The 22936-nt window shown below is 26.2% G+C and overlaps 2 protein-coding genes across 2 annotated transcripts; one reads left to right on the forward strand and one right to left on the reverse strand.

Annotated features, from left to right (window-relative positions):
- Window positions 1–757: 757 nt before the first annotated feature.
- On the forward strand, window positions 758–14411 carry LOC132919870 (cilia- and flagella-associated protein 44-like). Its single transcript, XM_060981768.1, has 20 exons — window positions 758–975; window positions 1041–1180; window positions 3146–3440; window positions 4523–4864; window positions 6058–6300; window positions 6557–6682; window positions 6804–6992; window positions 7707–8206; window positions 8792–9077; window positions 9184–9566; window positions 9654–9758; window positions 9840–9872; window positions 9965–10325; window positions 10413–10595; window positions 10917–11312; window positions 11396–11579; window positions 11721–12034; window positions 12635–13048; window positions 13130–13264; window positions 13692–14411. The coding sequence occupies exons 1-20, from the start codon at window positions 841–843 to the stop codon at window positions 14277–14279; spliced, it is 5352 nt and encodes a 1783-aa protein (XP_060837751.1). The 5' UTR covers window positions 758–840; the 3' UTR covers window positions 14280–14411.
- Window positions 14412–14509: 98 nt separating this feature from the next.
- Window positions 14510–17620, reverse strand: LOC132919871 (transmembrane emp24 domain-containing protein 6). The gene is made up of 4 exons (XM_060981770.1): window positions 17058–17620; window positions 16781–16977; window positions 16195–16261; window positions 14510–14895 (listed from the first exon to the last, which is right to left on the reverse strand). Exons 1-4 carry the CDS (start codon window positions 17367–17369, stop codon window positions 14668–14670), a joined length of 804 nt encoding a protein of 267 aa, XP_060837753.1. The 5' UTR covers window positions 17370–17620; the 3' UTR covers window positions 14510–14667.
- Window positions 17621–22936: the final 5316 nt, after the last annotated feature.

Below are 22936 nucleotides of genomic sequence, written 5' to 3' on the forward strand. Positions count from 1 at the left end.
ATAGGTATGTAAAAATAATATTTCCATGTAAATGTAAAAGTATATAATTTTGTTAAAAATGTTAATACAATAAATGTTATTGTGTTATAAAATAATGATATGTATAAATATGTTTAATTTATTTAACAAATAACTGTGTTATGTTATTTCCTAGACTAGATAAAAATGTTTTACTTTTAATCCACATTTTATTGATTAAACTTAATATTTACTCATACTAGATTGTTCGCTAGGCAACAGAACTTACTGTTGTTGTTATTTTATTCAATATCTTTGCTGCATTTAAAAGCAAATTCTTCTTTAATTTAACTTTTACAAAATGTTCCGCTATGAAGAATATGGTGAACACATCACTGAAGAGACAGTCAATAATAATCAAAAAAATGACAATCATTTGTTGAAAAGTGGTGATTTCATATCCAAACCAATTAAAAGTATAAGATGTACAATCAATGAAAATATATTAAACCTTCAGTATCCTTTATTAGATTAAAATAATATTTTACACATATACATTTTAATATGTAATTGTTGTTTCAGTATATACTTAATTAGTAATTAATAATTATATATATATTTTTTATAAAACATAAGATATCTATAATCAAGAGGTTAGGCTAATAATTAGGTATGATAGATGATATTACATATAAATAAATAATAATGTAGTTTAATTTAATTGATATTTATATTATTATTTTATTAAATATAAGTAAATCTTTTGAGTGGTCACAGAAACTGAATTATGTATGTCCAGTGACACTAATGTCTAATACAGAGGTTAAAAATCCTTAAGCTCTATATCTAAGTCATTCTTTTGGATATGATTGTTGTTCTAAAATGTTCAATATATGTGCAGCAGACAAGCATACAGTTGTGTATGCAGCAGGTAGTTATATAATTATGTTTGACATCAATGAAGGGAAATTTAATTTTAGAAAATGTGCCGGCGATGGAGGAATAGGATATATAGCTGTAAGCTTATTGAATGTTTAGAGTATTTGTCAATAATTAATAATAAATAATTTTTGTTAAATTAGAAAAATCCAGTTTTGAGCCACATTGCGGTAGGAGAAAATTGTTCTAATCCACTGATTATTGTGTACGAATGGCCAACATTTGAAATAATTAGTGTTCTCAAAGGCAGTGCCAAACAACAAAACAATTGGTTATCTTATAGGTATAAATGTATCATGATATGAATTAAAAGTATAATTTAACTACTTAATAATTCAATATAATAAGTATACAAATTTAGTATAGTAGTTATCAAGTGAGTGATATGGTTACGGTATACTTGGTCATTTTGTAGGTAACAATAATACGGAAGTGTTATTTTAATTTACCTAATGAAAAATTACTCTGAATATAAACGGCCTTGTCAGACAATCATTACTAAATACTAAGTATACTTTATTATATTAAAATTAATCTAAATGTTTTGAAAATATCACTGTATTTAGTAAATATATAGCAATATACGTAAAAGTTTCAAGTCTCCGTGAAAAATATAATTGATATTTTTGTTTGAATACCTAATGTTGTCAAAATTTGAACTTCCATCATTCATAAAGAAATATATTCTTATAGAAATAATCTATATTTTTATAGAAATATATGTGTTCTTTATGCTAAACTTTTTTTTAACTTCAGTAATGAACTAAACTTATAAGAAATCTTAGAATGTTTTAATCTTTTTAAACATTAGGTCTTAATATAAAACTGTTATGCATATTTATCTACAAAATAATTTGCAAATTTTCATGATTTTGATTAATTTCGTAAACATTTGGATTTTCAACAGTTTAAACTCCTATAAAAAAAATTATGACTGTATTTTCAATAACTTTTAATTGATGTAAGCCTTATAATATTACTTATATTTTCAACATTTTATCTAAGTAGTAAATGCTAATAAGGCTATAATATATTTTGTAAAAATGTCAAGTCTTTATTTACAGTAATTTATTTTTAAATTACATATAAAAAACAAAATCGATTTTATTAAAAAATAAGTTTGCGTAATAATTCTTGTTTTCATTAATTTTTTTTTGCCGATTGAAAAATATTACTGTGATATTTTTACACTTGATTACTGCGCAAGGTATTAACTACATCCAATTTGCCGGTGGTGTAACACGATTGCGCACCTTTTACCTTTTTTCTTTGAGCAAACACAAATATTAAATAAATATAAATTTAAAAAATTTACCTACATTAATAATAACGTAATACGTAGTCAAAAAATATAAAAATAAAAATAATACTTACATCACAGTAATTTATTAAGTATTAGTTACGCGTAAAAAAATATATATATATATACCTAACAGAAATTAAGTTCTTATAACTTTTTAGCACAAAAACATGGTCCTAATATTAGCAAATAATTATTTAAAGATATCTTGTTATTTTTTTATATTTTCTCGAGTATTTATTTTAAATGCAATATTTTCTTCTTGCTTTTTACGAATCATTTTAATATTTTGTTGTTTTATATTACCTATATATTTTTAAATAAGATTCGCTTTGAATATCCAATAAAATATGTATAACTTGGTAAGTATATGGATGAGATGTATAAAACTGAGCGTTATAGTGGCTATGGAAAAATTCTGACCCATTGGTTGTCCTTGCTTCTGTTGTAGGTTCAGTTGCCCATAAAATTAGTAGAAAAGTGGCATCAGATGATAGGTATATAATTGTAACCTAACCTAGAACTACGTTTTTGTGCTAAAAAGTTAGAAACTTATTAGTTAGAACTTATTTTTTGTTATATATATATATAAAATAATATATGTTTTTTTTGGTATACATATTACGTTATAATTAAAATATTAACGTTGGTAAAATTTTCGAATTAAATATTTGTGTTTACTTTTACTCAAAGAAAAAAGGTAAAAGATGTGCAATCGTGTTGTTTTTTCTCAAGTATAAAAAGGTAAAAAGTGCGCAATCATGTTACGCCTCCAATTTGCTTATTGCTAACATAAAACACTCTCAATATTGAACATTTAAGTACTTAGTAAAATTGCCCTAAAAGGCGATAATTTTTTTTTTATATAAATAAAACACAATTTATTGTAATGCCAATCAATTTATTGCTCCGCTCAAAGTATAATATAAATTCGATTTTTGATTTCAGCCAAAATGGTGAATATTTGTGTTCACAAGCGGGGGAACCCGATAATACTTTAACAATTTGGGATTGGAAGAAATCGAAAATAGTTTTGAGGACTAAGTCACATAATCAGAATGTGTACGTTTGTAGATTTTCGAACTTTATATCCGATCACTTGGTAACTGCGGGGTTAGGACACTTAAAATTTTGGAAAATGGCAAAAACATTTACTGGATTAAAGCTTCAAGGCCAGCTTGGATGTTTTGGAAAAACGGAAGTATCAAACGTCATTGGAATTTACTCTATGCCCGATGAGAAAGTAAAATAAATACAGTCTTATATTTTTAATCACTTTAATAAATAAGAGTAAATATTATTATGTATACACATATATAGTGTGATTTTTTAATGTTAGTATTTGTGTTAAAATACATTCAGTCAGAATTCTAAAATACGAATTAATATTACGGCCGATTACCCCGATAAAACCCCTCTCCCTTTACCAACAAAAGTTGGTTCTTTTATGAAGTTTTGATTTTTTTGAGGCGGGGAAAACATATATTTTTTAGATGGGTATTTAAAAGTCTCCACGTCCCACTCTCCATTAATTGCCTGATAAATATAATATATATTGGTACAAAAATAATGAGTACCTATAGACGTTAAAAATGTCTAAGTTTAAAATATAAGTATTTTAAATGAGTTAAATAAGAACTATTATTATTAATCTCATGTTTATACTTGCTGTCTATATTTCATATCCATTAGTAAGAGTCTATTAAAATAATTTTAGGGTTTGGCTAAGATTAAAATCCTATAAGATAAATCATAGATGTATCTGGAGTGACTAGGGAAATTTCCTAACGGAATATAGAAAAAGAAATTAGTTCTATATAGGTATAGTGTTGGAACTTGGAGTGGTATCAATTGTAAACAAAATGAGAAAATAACATTGAGATAGTTCAATTATGTATGTTGATGACTATTTGTACCCGCTGTGTTGTCTTTGTCTTACATACATACAATAGGGAAAATTTTTAATCAGCAAAATTAATTTATGATGTTAGCATTAATATTAGAATAAATTTACCTATCATCAAATTTAAAGTTAAGAATATTATCTTGGAAACATCATATGCTTTTATTGATATTATCATTTTAAAGTGAGTTATGAACATTTTAAAGTTGTAATATTTTACATAGCTATAACTCACTTTAAAATAATAATATCAATAAAAACATACGACATTTTCTAGAATGATGGGGTGAAAAACAAAAAGAAGAAAAAGTCCCAATTATTACAACAAATCAACCACTAATTTATTATAATATGTAAATTTAGCTATACATAATTTTATGAACGAGTATGATTACATGTCTATTATATTAATTAATTAACAGGTAATATCCGGATGTGATCGGGGTAATATTTTGGTGTGGGACAAAGAATTCATCGATGTCGAAGTGACGAGGAAATTTAGGAAACCGTGTCATTCAGCGCCGATCATCATGTTTTTGTACTCTGAAAATGATGAGTTGTTGACGAGCATCAGTATGGACGGTTCGATCAAATTTTGGTATTATCATACAGTTGACTCAGCCGACCTGCCTGAAAATGACCGTGTACTGGAAATGGAACCTTCGTTTACGATTAGTGTTCAAGACAATGTGGGTAACGCAAAAATCATGGGTATGTGTAAGGTTGACGAAGGCGACCACAAATCGAACGATTATTTCATTCAGGTATAAGTATAATTAATGCTGCTGAAAATTGTATGCAAATTATAAATCATATGTATATTGTATATATATTATATATTATAAGGCTAGGTGGATGGATGTAAATGTATATGTGTATGTATGTGTGTATGTATAATGTATTATGTATGTATGTATTAATTAATTAAGGGGATTCGATACCGTGATTTTCTGTTTTTGGCTAACGCACGCGTGGCATAGGATTTTAGACGGATCCTTTGCCAGTTGGCCAATCATACTAATTGATCCAATGAAGCAATAAGAATTCTAAAAACAGATTTGAATTTGTCGTCGAATCTACTTGAAATTGACTTTCCCAGAATTTTTGACTTTTTGATTTTAACTTCTCCAAAAATTGATATACGGCAATTTTTAATTACTCTTTTTAACATAATTTTTTTTAGGAATTTGGAGGAAAATATCAAAGCTGTAAGAAAGTCGATTCCAAGTCTTTGACAACAAATTCAAATCTGTTTTCAGAATTCTTATCGCTTCATTAGATCAATTGGTATGTTTGGCAAAAAACATGTCAAAAATACTATATCACGGGTGTATTAGACAAAGACAGAAAATCACGGGATGGAATCCCCTTAAATGTTTGTAATATTGCATTTTAATTTTTATTGATTTATTTATTATGGCGATTGGCCACGTCCATACAGGGCAATGTAGCAGTTTTAAATGTAATTAGAAATTTCTAAAAAATGTAATATACCTAGTTTGGTCATTTAAAATTTAACGAAATACCTAATTTAATCATAAATATTTACTTTCAGATAGTATTGTCTCCTCATATTCTCGAGAATATAGAGAATTTACAGTTTTAAATGTAATAATATCTATTCAATAATAAATTAATTCTTATGTTTAGTTAAAAAATATGTTTGATTCCACTACTTAGAACCTGCAATTTTATACAGTATATTACTATAGTGCGGGCATACTATTAAGTATTAATTATGATTGTATATGGTCTACAACGACGAATAGCAATTATATGTTAGTGTCTTAGAGAAATGAAAGTAATATTATGCAATATAGATGTCTAATAGATAGATAATTAAGTATTTTTATATATTTATTTTATATTACATTATGATAATAATATTTGTAGATACCTACTTATGGTAAGGATTTTGGTTTAATATACTTTAATCGTTTTTGTCGTTTAATTTTAGGATGGTAATGGGGGAATATGGCTTGCTGATATCGAAATGGCCGCAAACACGAAACCGCTTAGACGGCTAGCAAAGTTTCACGGTGGTGTAATAACTTCTTTGCAACCATCGCCTGTCGGTTATTTTATTGCTACCACTTCGTTGGACGGTTGGATCCATATCCACGATGTCACTAACAAAAAGTTGATATTCACCCACGATTTCAAAGTACCAATCACTTCGTCAATTTGGTTACCCCTGGAGGTATATGAACATTATGAACTTCATGTTTTATCACAATTGTTATTTTCACCAAGAAGTTATACACTTAAATATGTAACTACAACATGGCTAAAAATTATCATATACATGGTGTAACTTGTCTGTTGACTGTTTGACATTATTGCATTTGTACTATTATTGAATTTGTCAAATAGACGAGTTACGCCCGGACACCCATGTATATTATATTATAATATAATTTTTGAAATTAAATTTCAATAATTAATAATCTGTTTAGATTGCTAGTTCGGGAGATATCTTTGTGATCGGATTTCAAAATGGAATTTTAAAAATAGTTGCCGTACCTCTCAAAAAATGTATTGAAGAAAAAATATTAAATCTTAGCGAATTATTGGAAATACAAGTAGGTATATAAGTATGGTTATAAGTATTAACTTAAAATAACACTATTAGATCATTAAAACTTTTAGAAATATTTATAAATTGATTATAATTTGACAATAATAATATTGTTTTTTTTTTAGAGTTCAAAACCTCATACTAGTGCTGTCAGACATTTGTCCATAAACCCTAGCACAAAAACTCTTATATCTGGAAGTGACGATAACACAATATTTGTCTATAAAATAAAAACTGAACCTATCAAGTTGAGTCCTATTGGAATGTTTCCATTACCTGGAAAAGTCACTTTTATTCATTGGAAACCTTCAGAAGTAAAAACTATTTGTATGCTTTTGCCTATGTATAGTAATCACTGGGGCTATGAATTTAATGCATTTAAATCTAAAAACAGTAAAAACAATCAATTTAAAATGTTCTGAAAAATCAAAATTTTAAAAATATAAAAATTTATTAAGGTATATTGAAGAAAAAAACCATATTTTTAATATAAAAATAAAAAATAATTCTTAAAATGTGTATTAAAAGAGTATTATGACAGAATATTTTCAAAAAAGGTCCACTTATAAAATGTAAACAAAATAAAAACTCCCAAAAAATATCCTCAATTATATTTCTCTAAAAAAGTGCCTGTAATTTAAATAATGTTTATTAATATCCCATATTTTTAACTTTCTGCATAGAATATTCAATAATCAATATACCTAATACATATAAGTTATAATAATACATAGCTAAATAGGTTAATAAATATTAAAAACAATATAAGTTACATATAAGTATAACAATATATTATATTATATATCCTTTTACTATATTGCTTATTTATGTTTTATGTTTTTTTTAGAGAATTCATCTGAAAATAATAATATTAGGTACCCCATAAAATTATTATTTTTATTTTTAAATAATTAAATCCGATTTTTGTTTATTAATTGGAACCATTCAGAAGTAAAAATATTTTACGTGTTTACATTTTAATCATCACTATATTTTGTGGTTTTTTTCAATGTTTAAATTGATTTCAGAAACAAATGGTATTAATAAGTTGCGGTACTGGACATATTATAGAAGTGAAAGTTCCGGCAAACCGTCCGTCGTATACTACCGAATCATTTTTGTTAAAACTTGAATCACGTGTAATACAAACTATGAGTATTAAGTCAGAATTACAACGTCAACAATATTTTTTTGATTTGGAGTACAAAAAAAAAGAGAAAATTAATAAAAAAATGGAGAAATTGAAAAATATCAGAGAAAAAAATCCCGATCTAGAAATTAATGAAATGTTAGATTTTGAAGATTCTGAAGAAGGCGAAGAGCCGCCAAAAATCTTTATTCCACCATTACCGAACTCCGTATTGTTTGCAATATATACTCCATCCGAGAAAGGTATATGGGTGTCGATTGATGGATATGATGCTGGTTATTTATATGAATATGATTTTAACACTTCTAAACCAGTAACTAATGCCCATATAATAATACCGTATAAAAATAATATTCCACTAACTGCGATTACAATGTTGTAAGTATATAATATACTACCGATATATACTATGTATAACCTTAGGTACCTACTAAAATTAATTACTGGATAATATATTCTATACTCTATACTTATACTTCCTTATAAGTTACAGCTACTTGCTTGATTTTTGAGGTGAAGCGGGTAGGGAAGTACTTTTTTTATAAAAATATTTTAATTTACCTATCTATTTTAATTGTGTCATAATCAACGAGAAATTTAAATCACCACATATTGTTTTTACACTTTTGCATTTACTAGTATTTTTTTTTCAAATTTATGTTTACATCCTTATAAGCTATGAAATATGAATGTATAATATTGAATAATACACAATAAGTGTAAGGACAATATTACATAGGTAATATATATGTGTATTTATAAACCATATAGTAATATTATATAATATTTTATACGTAACATGTTTTTTAAATCCGTCTAAATATATTTAAAAAAAATCCTTTTACTTTTTGTAAGAGTCCATTTTCATTTAATTATTAACATTTGCTAATTTTCACATAACGTTTTCATCTTGTGATTAACTAACATTCTATGTTATAATATATATTTCATTATGATTTCAAGTGGGACTGATCCATTAACAATTTTAATGGGGTTTGCTGATGGTAGAATACGCCTTACAAATGTTCAAGTAAAAGATGTATCAGATTTTGGTGACTATATTGAATATTCAATCCACGATAACATAAAAGGAAGAGTAAATATGTTGTGTTTCAGTCATGATAACTGCATGTTATACACTTGTGGTGATGATGGAAACATTTTTAGTTTTATGTTTCAATGTAATAATAAGGTCATTGAGAAGTGTATGTCTTCAATTTCTAAATTTCCTCAGCCATCTGTATTGGCTGTAAGTAATTATACTATAACATAATAATACAATATTATACCTATATTATATTGGCTATATGCCTATATATATTGTATAATATTATAAATATTTATTTATAAATTAGGAAGAAAACATTTTAACTTATAAAGAAGACCTAAAATTAAGTTTGGAAGAGAGAAAGATTCATAAAGAAAATCTTAAAGCTTTAAACTTATCTAATAAAGAAAAGGATAAGACTAATTGTTTATTAAATGAATTGAGAGATAAATTCAAACAAGTTATAGTCAGCAACAAGTCATTACCAGAACCATTACAATTACCTGATGATTATTTTCAATTAGATGAGCGAATTAATAGTTCACTTATTGAAGAAGCACGATCTGAAATGGATAAATTACATTCGAAACTAGCATTTGATTATGAAAAAAGTTCATTAGGTCTTAAATATTTAAAAAATTATTTCATTGATCCAATTATAACTAATACATTTGCAGTTAAAGCAATTTTGTACGTGTAATTAATTTAATATGATTTTTTTTAATACTGGTATTATTTTTGTTTTTTATTTTTATTTTTCAAATTAAATATTTACAGGAGAAATGTAGTAGTCAAAACATTATACCATGAAATGCGTCATAATTTATTTAGTAGTTTGGTAGAAGAATTTGTATCTAAGAAACTTAAATTTCCAAAACAATCGTAAGTAGTTAATTTTAATAATCATATTCAAAATATTATCAGATGTTTAATGAAAATGAAATAAATGTGTATGCTGCTAAGACTTGAGGAAATAAAAGTTCCAAACAGTGTAAGGTCTGTATAATTTTAAATTAACTTTGTAAACAAAATTAATAAAATAATATCAATAAAATATTAATACTATTATTTAATTATTGTATTTGTAGAAAACGTGGATCGACGGTATTAAACAAAGGAGCTCACAATCAGATTCATAATGTATCTGAATCAGAAATATTTCTTCGAAATGTACTTGAAGAGTATCCTTCTTTACCGAAGAAAATTCAAAGTGCCATAGATAGGTTTGCTTCTAGAAGAAATTTTGAAAATCAAGAAATTCTTAAAATTCTAAACATGTATAACAATAAGCCAGATAATAATACTATTGAAGAAGAAGTATTACTAGATAATGCTTGGAATACTATTGGCTATATGAACTTAAAAACAGGATCGGATTTCAAGCTGACTGAAAATGAAATAGTTACAATGGAAGATAAATTTGAACAATACATTAATGTTAAAAAAGAGGTTAATTATCTATTATTCAAAATATTTAAAATAAGTAAATTTATTATAACTTAATTATATATCATATTATATGAATTTATGTAATAGGCTTACAATTTGAAAACAACTTTTAATGAAAAAGTGTTAGGTCTTAGACTACGTAAAATAAGTTTAATACATGATTACAAGCAATTCAAGTTTGATGTTTGTATGATACAAAATGAATTGAATGATCCAGAAATAATGACTGCATCAAATTTCCCTGAAGTTGTATTGGATGAATTTATCGATGTAAGAAATAATATACAACTATAGTAAATTTATTATCATTACCTATAAGTTCTAAAGATAATAAGCAGAAAATTTAATTCATAACATTTATAATAGAATTTTTGAATATGATGTGTATCACCTACTTTAAAACATGAAGGCTCTTAGCGATAAACCATAAATATCCAGTATTAATATTTATTTTATTTTTGCATGTTGTACCTATATCATTGTATTAATATATATTATTAGGTATATAGTTTAAATATTATCATGTTAAGTAAAATATAATTTTGTTATGTAGGTACCTAATTGATTATTTTTGATCTAATTATTTTTTAGCCTAGCTTGATTGATCCATTTGAACCTATTGTTCATTGGGATTCAACAAATTTGATTTTAAAACCTGAAAAAAGTCATATTATGCATAAGAATGAAATTTTTGATGAGCTTACTAATCTAGAAATCATCATGCAAAATATGAGAAAAGAACAATTGAAATATAGACATATGCGTTTACATGAAACGATGTTAACAAAAATCAATATGTTTGATGATGATCTAATGGAATTGGATAAAATGCGAAAAGATGTTAAGCTTCGAATTAAATTTCTTGATTTATTGGCTTTAACATTTGAAGAAGAATTGATTATTTTGAATGATTTTGATTTAGCTGAAGATAAATATTTACAGAGTGTATGCCTTAATATAGGTTTACAAAATGATAAAGTTAATCAAGTAATGTATTTATTTAATAAACTTCTACCAATTAAATATTAATATTAATTAACTAGAAATTATTTATTTATTATTATTGCTAGATACAAAATATTCAAGAAGAAATCAAAAATTTGAATGATATTATCCATAATAAGTCAAATATGTTAATAGATATTCAACATACTTTTGATATGGAAATTCGAAATGATGGGTTTGCTAAATATTTTAAAAAAATTTTTAAAAAGAAATTGAAAATACCTAAACTCAAATCTGATGACGCTGAAGGTAATGCTATCATTATACATTTTATTAATTTAATAATTTGTATTTATCTTATAGTTGCCCTAAACATTATCTACATAAGTAATCAATTTTCATGAAATATTAATTATGTGTTTTGATGGTAAATATCTTTTCATTTTTTAGATACACTTTCATCTTCTTCGTCTGGAGGAAGTGACGAATCTGATTCGGAATTTATTAATGAAGGTGCAGAATCATTCACGGATATGAGTCGAGTAACTGTATTTGATGAAAAAGTATTACCATTAGGTTGTGATCCAAAATTATTAAATATTACATTTGAATTGAGGTCAAAACGATATGAAATTGAAAAAACCATAGAGGATAATAATAAAAAAATTGATGTTCTTAATACACATTTAAGTTTAACTTATGAAGAATTTGATGCCATTGAAAATGAATTAAAACAAAACATAAATGAACTAGAAGCATATCGAGTAAGAATTTTATTATAATTATTTGTTTTTTAGCTATATATTTACCTTAAATGTAGATTTGCTACTCTAAAACTTAAAAGTAGGGATAGAAATTTAGTATCAACATAAATAAATATTTATATTCTATTAATGATTAATTTGGCGGTATATTTTATATTATAGTTAATAATTATTAGATATGTATTTAATTATATTATGGTATGATGCATTGATTTAATTGTTATGGTATCAACACATTCCAGCAGAATAATGTTAAATCTTGTAAGTGTCATTATTCTTGCTTATTAAACAATTTTATATAAATAGAAATAATGGTAATTTGGATTGTTTTGTCTTCAATATAAAATTAGATACAATTATTTCAAATCATGGATTTTAAAATATACCTATAGCATATTGTTTATAATTCGATAAATACATTTTTTTTTAGTTGTTTATTATTATATAACTATTCTTTCAGAAATGCAATTTTATAATTTTATATACTGAAGTTCTGCTAGTACAGTAGTTAATTTTAATAGATTTTAATAATAATAATTTGATTTAACTCCCTATTTATAAAGGCACGTTTATTGATTTTTATATTCATTTGAATTATAGGTAAAAAAACAATTGAAACTAAATGATGTTAAAACCACAATTGTATTAAATAAATCTCAAATGACTAAAGCTAAATTATTGAAAAGTTGTATCGTATTATATGGAAATGTTATGCAAGATCTGACAAATAGAGTAATAGAGTTGAAAAAAGAAAAAAAAGAGATAGTATATACATTTAAAAATGAAAAATTAGTTGCTAAACAGTTTCGTACAGAAATAACCAAGATGGAAAACATTCTAAAAAGTTATAAAATAGCCATTAAAGATGAAATGATAAAAAAATTTAAAATTGAAACAGATTGGAATTTTTTAGATGAAATGGAAATGACTATAATCAACTATATGATTATTAACTCTAAGTCAAAGGCCAAAGATACAAAGGAATGTTTCCTTCGAGAAATAAAACTATTAGAAGTATCTATACCTATTACAATATTATAATATAGGATCATCAGTTTTAGATATAAACTATTTCAGGAACTGTTTTTATTTCAGAATAAAATCAGCTCTCAAACAGAGTCAATAATTGATTTGTTAAAATGGAATACTTACAAAATAAAAATCTTAAAAGATGTTTGTGGAAACATAAATAAAATTCGACAGTGTTTGATGGATCAAAAAAAAATTAATGTAATTAATATTTTTTCTAATAAGTAGGGTATTTACATTTAATGTAGTTCCAAGATTTCTAGTTAATTCAAATGTTAACCTTATTCATAAATCTATAAACTAGTTTATAGTTTATTATTTTATTATTAGTATTATTAAAAATATTTCTTAACATTAATACTTTCTGAAATGAATGTTTACCTACTGTTATACTTCTACATAGAACATTATAATTTTAACATAATCAAGAAACCAAGAATAACTAGAAATTTGTTGATACAAATCGGTGTGAAAATACCTATCTGAATGTTTGTAGTATATCACTAACATTATAGTTATTATACTTTATTATCCTGATGCAAGATAATCTTACACTGGTTTGGGCAACAAATTTCTAGTAAGTATTATGTTTATATCTTTCAGTAAATATTTATTTTCTAATACTCAGGTAAAACTTCAAAATTTAACATTGGAATCATCATTCACTACAGAACTTACTACCATTAAACGTACATATGATACATTATTAAAGCAGAAACAAGACATTAGTGAGAAAATAATCATGTATAAATGCAAAGGCAAAATGTTCCCTCCTATAGTAAAACAATCGTGCACAAAGGCAACACCAAGTCAGGCAATCAATGACCAGTCCTTAGTTACAACTCCTACTCTACAAGAAGAGAGTGAAGAGTCTTGGACAATCAATGATGAACAACTTACTTACAACATGGAGTTTAATGTTGAACCAAAGATATCAAAATTGTCTAAACAATCATTATCACGGTTAACAAAGCAGTCATCAAATTATGATAGTTTTGAAAATATTGATGAAGTGTACGGAACAAACAAATGGATGACTTATTATGATGATGAAGTGATACCACCTGTAACAGAGACCGTTGGAGACGTTGTTGCAGAATATAATGCTTTTAGTGAGATGATCGAGTCAGATAATAGCTTGTCGGACGATAATAAATTCAATGGTAGTCACAATAATATTCATGGTGACAATGAACCAAAAAATGTACGCAAATAATGAATGAAACAAAACTATAAGACATGAGTAGTATGTACATTTGTTTTCAAATAATAAATATGAAATACCTATTTCTTGAATTTATGAGAAAAAAACTAAAGAATAAGTACAAATAATAACATTAATTATTAAACCACCAGAATCATCAGATTTTATTTTAGTTTTTGTCAATTTTATTATAAAATTCTATGGGATAAAATCAAAATATTAAAAATATATATTTAACAAAATTAAATTTCTATTTTACCATTTTTATTAATCACAGATTAAATATAATATAATATATGATGTTATAATTTTATAAAAAGATACATTATTCTTAATAAAAAAAAGGAATGACATAAAATAACATAATATTATACACACACACACAAATATGATGTTCTTTTTAAGCCCTTGTTTTTGACTTTCCAGCCTTAGTTTCAAACAATTTACGAACAAAATAAACTTGTAAAGTAGTTGTTCCCATTATCAACAAAATTTGCATTATAGACCATCTGTTCACATATGTTTTGTTATCAACTAATAAATTATAATCACGATTTTCTTGACTGCGAACATGGTGTTGATGTTGCAACATGTGATTTATATTATTTTCAACTGATTTCACGGTAGACTGAAACAAATAATAATAATATTTGAAATATAATATAATTATAGATGGATATGCTTTCAAAAATATCATACATAAAATACATAGTACATAAATATTATTAAACAACAGTGGTACATATTACCCATAGGTTAAGTTCTTAGTATTGATTATAATTAGAGAAAGGATCTTTAGGTTTTCTATAAGAAAAAAAAATGAATTGATTTAAAAATGATTGTTTGTAATCAAATTGCTAATTGGTCACTGTAACTCTCAGTTGTTTAGAAATAGTTTTATTAAAAGACTGTACTATTACCAAATTTCAGAATAACCAATTTTAATTTATAATATACCTAATAAGATAAAATACATATTATTTTTATTTAGATAAACTTCAATAAATCAGTTATACTCATATGGCCACTTGTTCAAATAAAGATAAATAGGTACATATTTTACTTAATGTTTAAATAATTTGATTTAAATGAATACATAAACTATTTTTATTCATAGAATGTTATACTGATTATGACTACACTCTGTATATTGTATTGTTTACTAACTCTTGACTGATTCAACTGGGTAAAAATTAGGTGTTGTATTATAGGTTCAGTTTTTAAAATTGATGTTTAATAAAAATAATAGGACAATTAAGAGAATTTTTTTCTTTACACCTTTATATAGTTTTCATTTTAAAAACATAAATAGCATTAAAATTAAAGACTCTAAATAAGTAATATAGCATAATCAGTCAGCACAATGTTATATACATAATACGTATACGCTTTTAACCAACAACACATAATCACCATTCATAAAATATGATATATAAAGGGATTTGTTGCAGTATCTCATCAGATGGTTTTAGATGATTTTGTTAGATAGGAATAGTACTTTAGAATTTAGGGATAGGTCGTCACACTGCTCATAATTTGTGGTTTTAATTTGCAGATTGGTCATAACACCACACAATAATTACTTATTATTTTATCGATTTAATACTTTAATATCTTTGATTTATTTTTATTATTGTAGTAAGTGTGTGAAAATTTGATTTATTTATCCATATATCAATTTAAATACAAAAAAATATTTATAATATTAAAATTTTTGTTGAATTAAATAAAAAGTTGGTGTAACTAAATCTAATGAAAAATTGATTACATTCTGGCTTTATATTTAATTTTCAATATTATAAGTTTTAACTAACTTTTTAAGACTTAAATAACATTAATATGTAGATACTATTACTTATGGTTTATTAAATTAATATAATTTTTAGCTATTAATGAATTTATTAAGATGTTTGTTATAAAGACTCACGGTAAAATTTTCTACACCAACATTCATATCTTCTATTTCTTTATGGTATTCATCCCATTTATCATACCTGAAAATAAACAAGAACCATTTAAATTAACATATATTTTTTAGTACTGTAAATTATAATGTTTATTGTACTGATAATCGAAAACTTTACAGAAAAAGACACATTAGATTATTTTATTTTTAAATAAATGGGTTTCCAGTATTTTTAAGTATACGTATCTATTATAATATGGTTTACAATTTTTTTGTTAATCAATGAGTTAATAATTTCAATTGTAAAATTAAAAATTTACTTCAAAATTATAACAGTAACACTTTAAAGTTTAGTATACACAAATATTAACATAAGAGTATGGATATTAATGTATGAGAATAGTGGTAAGGGAATTTCCTCAGCAAAATGCGATAAAATGTGAGATTAACAAATAAAATAATATGGTAATTCGTAGATAAACACAATGATCTTGAAATTAATCAAATTTTTGCCTTACATTTAGATTGTAAGTATATACAGGATAATTTTTATTTAAATATAAAAAAGAAATACCATGGTTTTTTTTCTAGATTTCATCATACTAACCTAATGACAGTGATGTACAAATTTACTAATTTGGCAGCAAACTTTGAAAACTGATTATCTATACAAACACTGTAGTAACCTCCTGTGGACTCTTGGTCTTGGTAATCAGAACTAGCTTTCCACTGATACGGATGAACGATCTGTCCATTGGGATGTCTGACAGCAAAACCAGCCATCCCGTCACCACCTCTTAATACCTGTTAAAAATATCATAATTATCAACTATATAACTAGCACCAAAGCAGTCACAAATCTTTTAAAAACTAGTGTTCTATACTTGAGCGCTTGCGTAAAAAGTTGCTCCAGGGTTGACGAATTGAAAATAACAATCCTCTTTGCCCGGGTCAATGATTACTTTATAATCCATCGCGACGGCTGGCAAAGTTTCATACCATGGCGCCGTGGGCTGAGCCGGTGGCGGCTGCTGTTCTTGAGCAGGTATTGGCTGCTGTTCTTGAGCAGGTATTGGCTGTGCTTGGCCATTGACGTCGTCCAATATCGTAAATAATACAACGACAATATAACATAGACCAAACGTCGATGGCGACAACCAGTGGACCGCTGTACTTTTCTGGCGTTCAGTGATCATAACTGTGGTGATGCAAGTTTTCTGGAAACACTACAAACTAGTTTGGGGTAAAAAGAATGCTCACAGCTGTACGTTCAAAGACATTTTGCCTTTTTCTAACGAAGAACGAACCACTTTCACCCAATTTACAGATCTAAGTCAACCGCCTACAGAACAGATACGCACGTCGCACGACACATCGGCACGTTATCATTAATGCAATATCACATTTTTAGTATTTACCAGTCAACATGATTTTATAATTGCGTGTCATACATGAAGTTCGGAGCGAATTTGTTTGATTATCAATTAAAAAATGTTATCTACAGTAAAAGTGATTTGGATTCACAGAGATATAGGTAACACAGATATGTATAATAAACTAGATTGCTAACTGATGATAATATGCGAAGTTATTATCCGCCATTTTAATCGAGGCCGATGTAGATTTTGCCTTATCAATTGTTGTTGTTGTCTGTTGACTTGTGTACTGTACTACTGTGAAAACTCAAAACTGAGTAGTTGACACTGTTGACAGTATTGTTGTGTTCTGTTTTTTGCAATAGGTATATTGTTTTGAGACTTAATATTTTTATGCTATTTTTCCAATTATGCCATATAAGTGCTGTGCTGATGGATGCAGTAGCAAGGACGGGGTTGTTGGTTCAACTACAAAATTATTTAGGTAACTAAATACTTTACAAAAAAGTTATCAAAAATAATTAGCTCTACTGAAATACACTTTTAATAATGTGTTTGATATTTTGTTTTTAATTATAGATTTCCAATCGATGAGTTAAGGAGACAAAAATGGGTGCACTCTATCCAAAGAGATAACTTCATTCCAACAAAATTTTCACGCTTATGCAGTCTCCATTTTAATAAAAGTGAATTTGTTGAAGCCCCCGAAAAACTTATATTAAAAAATACAGCTATACCATCCAATTTCGATTGTTCCAAAAAAGCAATAAAATGTTTAAGCAGCAACAAATTTGATCACAATTATAGTTCTTCAGGTAAAATTAAATTCTTCTTTACATTCAATGTTGTATTTGTACTACTTACCTATTACTACTACTTACCTATATTAAGTAAATTACATTTTTATCTACAGTTTCTTCTTCATCAAATATAATTAATATAATAACTACTTCTCCTAATTTACCTATTGATTCTGGTGTTGAAAATGCTGGGTGTAATTATGAAGTTGTCGATCTGACTTTTATTGGACCTAGTAAGTTAAATATGTTAACAATTTTAATTTATATACAATAATGCTTTGTCATGTATTAAATTTGTTGCAGATTCCAGCCAGTCACCTCATACCCCTACATATACACCAACCTCAAAAAGCGAATTAAACTTTTACAACAAACGGTTAGAAGGCAGAACACAAAAATAAATTCACTTGAGGTATTTACGTAAATGCTAACTGAGACTTAACTGTATATTTATATATTAATAAACTATATTGTAATTTTTATTAATAAAAATTATTCTTATCAGCAATTGATGTCTACTATTGGATCCTGTACTGATAGAGAAACTACTAATATAATTGAAAAAAATTTTACTGAGGTTTTTTTAAAAGATATTATAAATAATGGTAATGTGGCTCCTACTGCAAGGCGATACAGCGAAGAAGTAAAAAAGTTTGCAACTACACTTTATTTTTATTCTCCAAAAGCATATAACTATGTTAGGTAGGTATATATCCTCAATAACTGAAACAATTATATATTTGAGTTACAGAAATTGTAATTTTGAAAAATAAATTGTAATTTAAAGGACTTCAATTTCTTTGCCTAATCCAAGTGCTATACGAAATTGGGTATCAAATATAAATGCTGAAACTGGTATTTTACAAGATGTCCTATTAGAAATAGGTAAATTTCCCAAAGAAGACAAATTTTGTTGTTTGATATTAGACTCCATGAGTATTAAAAAATCAGTTCAGTGGGATAAAGTTAGTCATATGTATGTATTATTAGAAAATATTATTCATAGTTGAATATATTATAACTAGATATAAATTTATAAATTAAAATTTTTTAAGGTTTGTTGGTTATTGTGACTATGGTAATAGTTTGACAGTTGAAGACTGTGAAAAAGAGTCAACGGAGGTTTTAGTTTTTATGTTGTCTAGCTTAAAACAAAAATGGAAATGGCCAATTGGGTATTGGTTTGTAGATAAAATTAAATCAAATGTACAAGCTCAATTAATTAGGATTGCTATTACCCAATGTGATAAATTTGGGATTAATGTTGTGGCAGTCACCTGTGATGGAGCATATGCTAATTCTTCAACTTTTAAAACTCTAGGATGTGATCTAGACCAACCTTTTGATTTTATCAAGTCTGATTTTTCGATAACTTCAACTAAAGCTAATGTTTATTTCACACCTGATGCATGCCATAATGTTAAATTAGCTAGGAATGCTTTGGGAACACTAGGAGTATTTAAAGATTCAAACAACAGTCTTATTGAATGGAGATATATTCATAAATTATTTGAACTGCAAAACGACATGGGCTTTAAATTGGCAAACAAGATAAACTCTTCACATATAAATTGGAAAAGCAATAGTATGAAGGTAAAGTTAGCAGTTCAAACACTTAGCAGTTCCGTCGCAGACTCTCTACAATTTCTATCCAAGACCTCAAAAGATTTTGAAAATTGTGATGCAACAATAAGATTCATCAGGGTTGTAGATGAGATTTTTGATTTCTTGAATTCCAGAAACCCATATGCAAAAGGCTTTAAACAACCAATTAATAAACAAAATATTCAATACTTAGAAACAAAAATGAAAAATAATATTGACTATTTGTATTCACTGAAGACAGCTACTGGGCAAGATCTGTGGAAAAGTAAAAGAAAAACATTCATATTAGGTTTTGCTGCATCCATAAAATCTACTATAGCTATAGCAAAGGATTTGTTAATAAATCAACATTTTAAATTTATTCTGACATACAAATTAAGCCAAGATGCAATAGAAATTTTTTTTGGATTTATGAGAGGTCGATTGGGTCATAATAATAATCCTACCTGTTTGCAATTCAAACATGCTCTAAAAAGTACTTTATTGCACACTTCAATAAGACTTAGCTCAGGAAACTGTACACTGATGTCACCTCATGAAGATTCTCTTTTTTCAATCAAATGGAAATATAAAGCACCAGAACAAAATTTAGAAAATGAATTTGATATTTCATTGTTAGCAGAACAGTACAATAAATTAGATTTTAATAGCATCACTATTGAAAATATATTATATTACATAAGTGGATATATTGTTAAAAAACTAATCCCAACTTTGAAATGTGATGGTTGTATTGAAGCTATTACAGATCCATACATTGAAAATGATCACGTTTATCAAAATAATACCACACCAAAATATTTTACAATTATGAAAAACAGAGGCGGTTTGAAGTATGCTTCTTATGGGGTATACAAAATTGTTAAATTGACAGAAACATTATTTAAAACCATTATGGTGGATAAAAAACAAATGTTTATTAAAAATATGGATTTAAAAATTATGATAAATGTCCAAAACTCACTGGCGACAGACACCACGCTATTTCCAAAATGTGATGCTTGCTGGAATTCAACAGATTTATTGGCAAGACCTCACAAAATCGATATTATAAACAAAGTAACCAGAACCTATCTTAACGTGAGATTATATTCTTACAGTAAAATAATAACATCCTCGATTATGAAAACTGCTAGTAAACGACAGAAACTCAGTAAAACCATTTTATTTTATAACATGTAAAAATTGTTAACCTATCTGAATAAACTATGTTAAAAATTGTTATTGATATTTAGATACAAAATTTGTTTAAATAAGAAAAATAACGTGCAATAAAAATTTGTTTTATAATTTAATTATTTATTTTTTTTATCGGCTTCCTTATCAAACAAATCTAAGGCCGTGATAAAGCCCATAGGCCTCGAATTAAATGGCTGCTGTCTGCTTCAACTAAACACATTGATAGGATGCAGCAGTTAGCAATCTAGTTTATTATACATAATATCTGTGATAGGTAATAAAATAATAGTTTCTAACCACAGACTTCTATATAATAACCATGGTTGAAATCATAGACCTTATACTATAGGTATAAGGTATAGTATAAGGTCTATGGTTGAAATATACAAATATTTACGTATTATTTCAACCATGATAATAATGTATTATATAGAAGTCTGGTTTCTAAAGATGGGTTCACACCAAGGTTTATAGATTATAAAATATATCAATAAAAAAATAATTACACACATTCATAGACCTTATACTGAGTATAAGGTCTATGCACACATTACATAATATATACATTCCTACTTAATTAAGTAATATTAAGTAATAACTATAATACTTATTATATCAAACTTTTTAGTTCAGTTCAAATAGTTGGATTACAATTTTAGATCAACAAAAAAATTTAAGTACAGGAGTAGCTGCTTATAATTTCATGTAACTATAACTGGATGTCTAGATACGATTTGTAAAATTTAAAAAAATAGTTAAGTATATTATTATATGGGTGTTAATGTGTTATTAAAACCTATTCAAAAGAATAACGAAAAATAATGAATAATTACACATAAAGCGTATTATTAAGTAGGTCATAAAATACATTATTCAATAATAATACACCGATATTTAATAATAAACAGTAAATCAGACATCAGTAAAGTATAATAAAAAATAATAGCTTAAAAAAATAAAAATACATACCTACGTTCACATGCATTTTTAATACGCCGCCGTAAATTTTATACTTCGGGTGTCGTCAGTAGACAAGTAATGGTGCGGGGTAATCGAAATATTTAGCGGACTATGAGGCATCCTGTATAATCTATAAGCCTTGGGTTCACACCACGATTTAATATATATTATACGATATATCTCAAATTCTTAAACACTTCACTGTGTTGTGTCGTGTCATGAAATGTTGCCATTTTGTGATTGGTCCAACTATGCCCATGCGGTATGATAGTGCGGTAGTCCATGATGGGATACACGACACCTTAGATCACAATATACTACATTGTATATGATCTAAGCACGACACTGTGCGGTGAAATACATGACGGTGTAGTGTGAACTACGGTTTAAGATATAGATATTATACTTAAAAAAATTAATAATATTAATGATTAGTATATATTATTAGTAGATACTTAGTAGGCTATATACATAAGAGTACCTATACTGTGAAGATATTAAAATTTAGATTATTATTTTATGATTATATTTATATAGTTACCTATTTAGTATTTAATCTAGGTACCCATCTATCTAATTGGTAATCTAAATATCTAATATATATAAAGGTATATAATATATTTTAAGGTGAAGACTAGGTATATAGATTATAGAGATGTCTATATAGTAAATGTCTTCAGTGTTCAGTCGTCTGTTCAATTCAGTTCAATCGTGCGTCGAATTTCTAAACTTCCACTTATTAAAAAGAATAAAGTATTGATTGTAAAATAAAATTGTTATAATTATATTGACTATATTGATAATATTTTTAAAAATAATACTTCGTTTTACATATTTTTAATA

This window comes from Rhopalosiphum padi, chromosome 2 (genome assembly GCF_020882245.1).
Source record: "Rhopalosiphum padi isolate XX-2018 chromosome 2, ASM2088224v1, whole genome shotgun sequence".
NCBI lineage: Eukaryota > Metazoa > Arthropoda > Insecta > Hemiptera > Aphididae > Rhopalosiphum > Rhopalosiphum padi.

Bases quoted from the DNA above. Each gene is read 5' to 3' on its own strand.
- LOC132919870 (XM_060981768.1), top strand. From the start codon at position 841: ATGTTCAATATATGTGCAGCAGACAAGCATACAGTTGTGTATGCAGCA. The intron at 4,865-6,057 runs GTATAAGTATAA...GTTTAATTTTAG, and splicing joins CGAACGATTATTTCATTCAG to GATGGTAATGGGGGAATATG. The intron at 9,873-9,964 runs GTCTGTATAATT...TTGTATTTGTAG, and splicing joins AAAGTTCCAAACAGTGTAAG to AAAACGTGGATCGACGGTAT.
- LOC132919871 (XM_060981770.1), bottom strand. From the start codon at position 17,369: ATGATCACTGAACGCCAGAAAAGTACAGCGGTCCACTGGTTGTCGCCA. The intron at 16,978-17,057 runs GTATAGAACACT...TATTTTTAACAG, and splicing joins CTTTTTACGCAAGCGCTCAA to GTATTAAGAGGTGGTGACGG. The intron at 16,262-16,780 runs GTTAGTATGATG...GTTTATTTTCAG, and splicing joins TTGTACATCACTGTCATTAG to GTATGATAAATGGGATGAAT.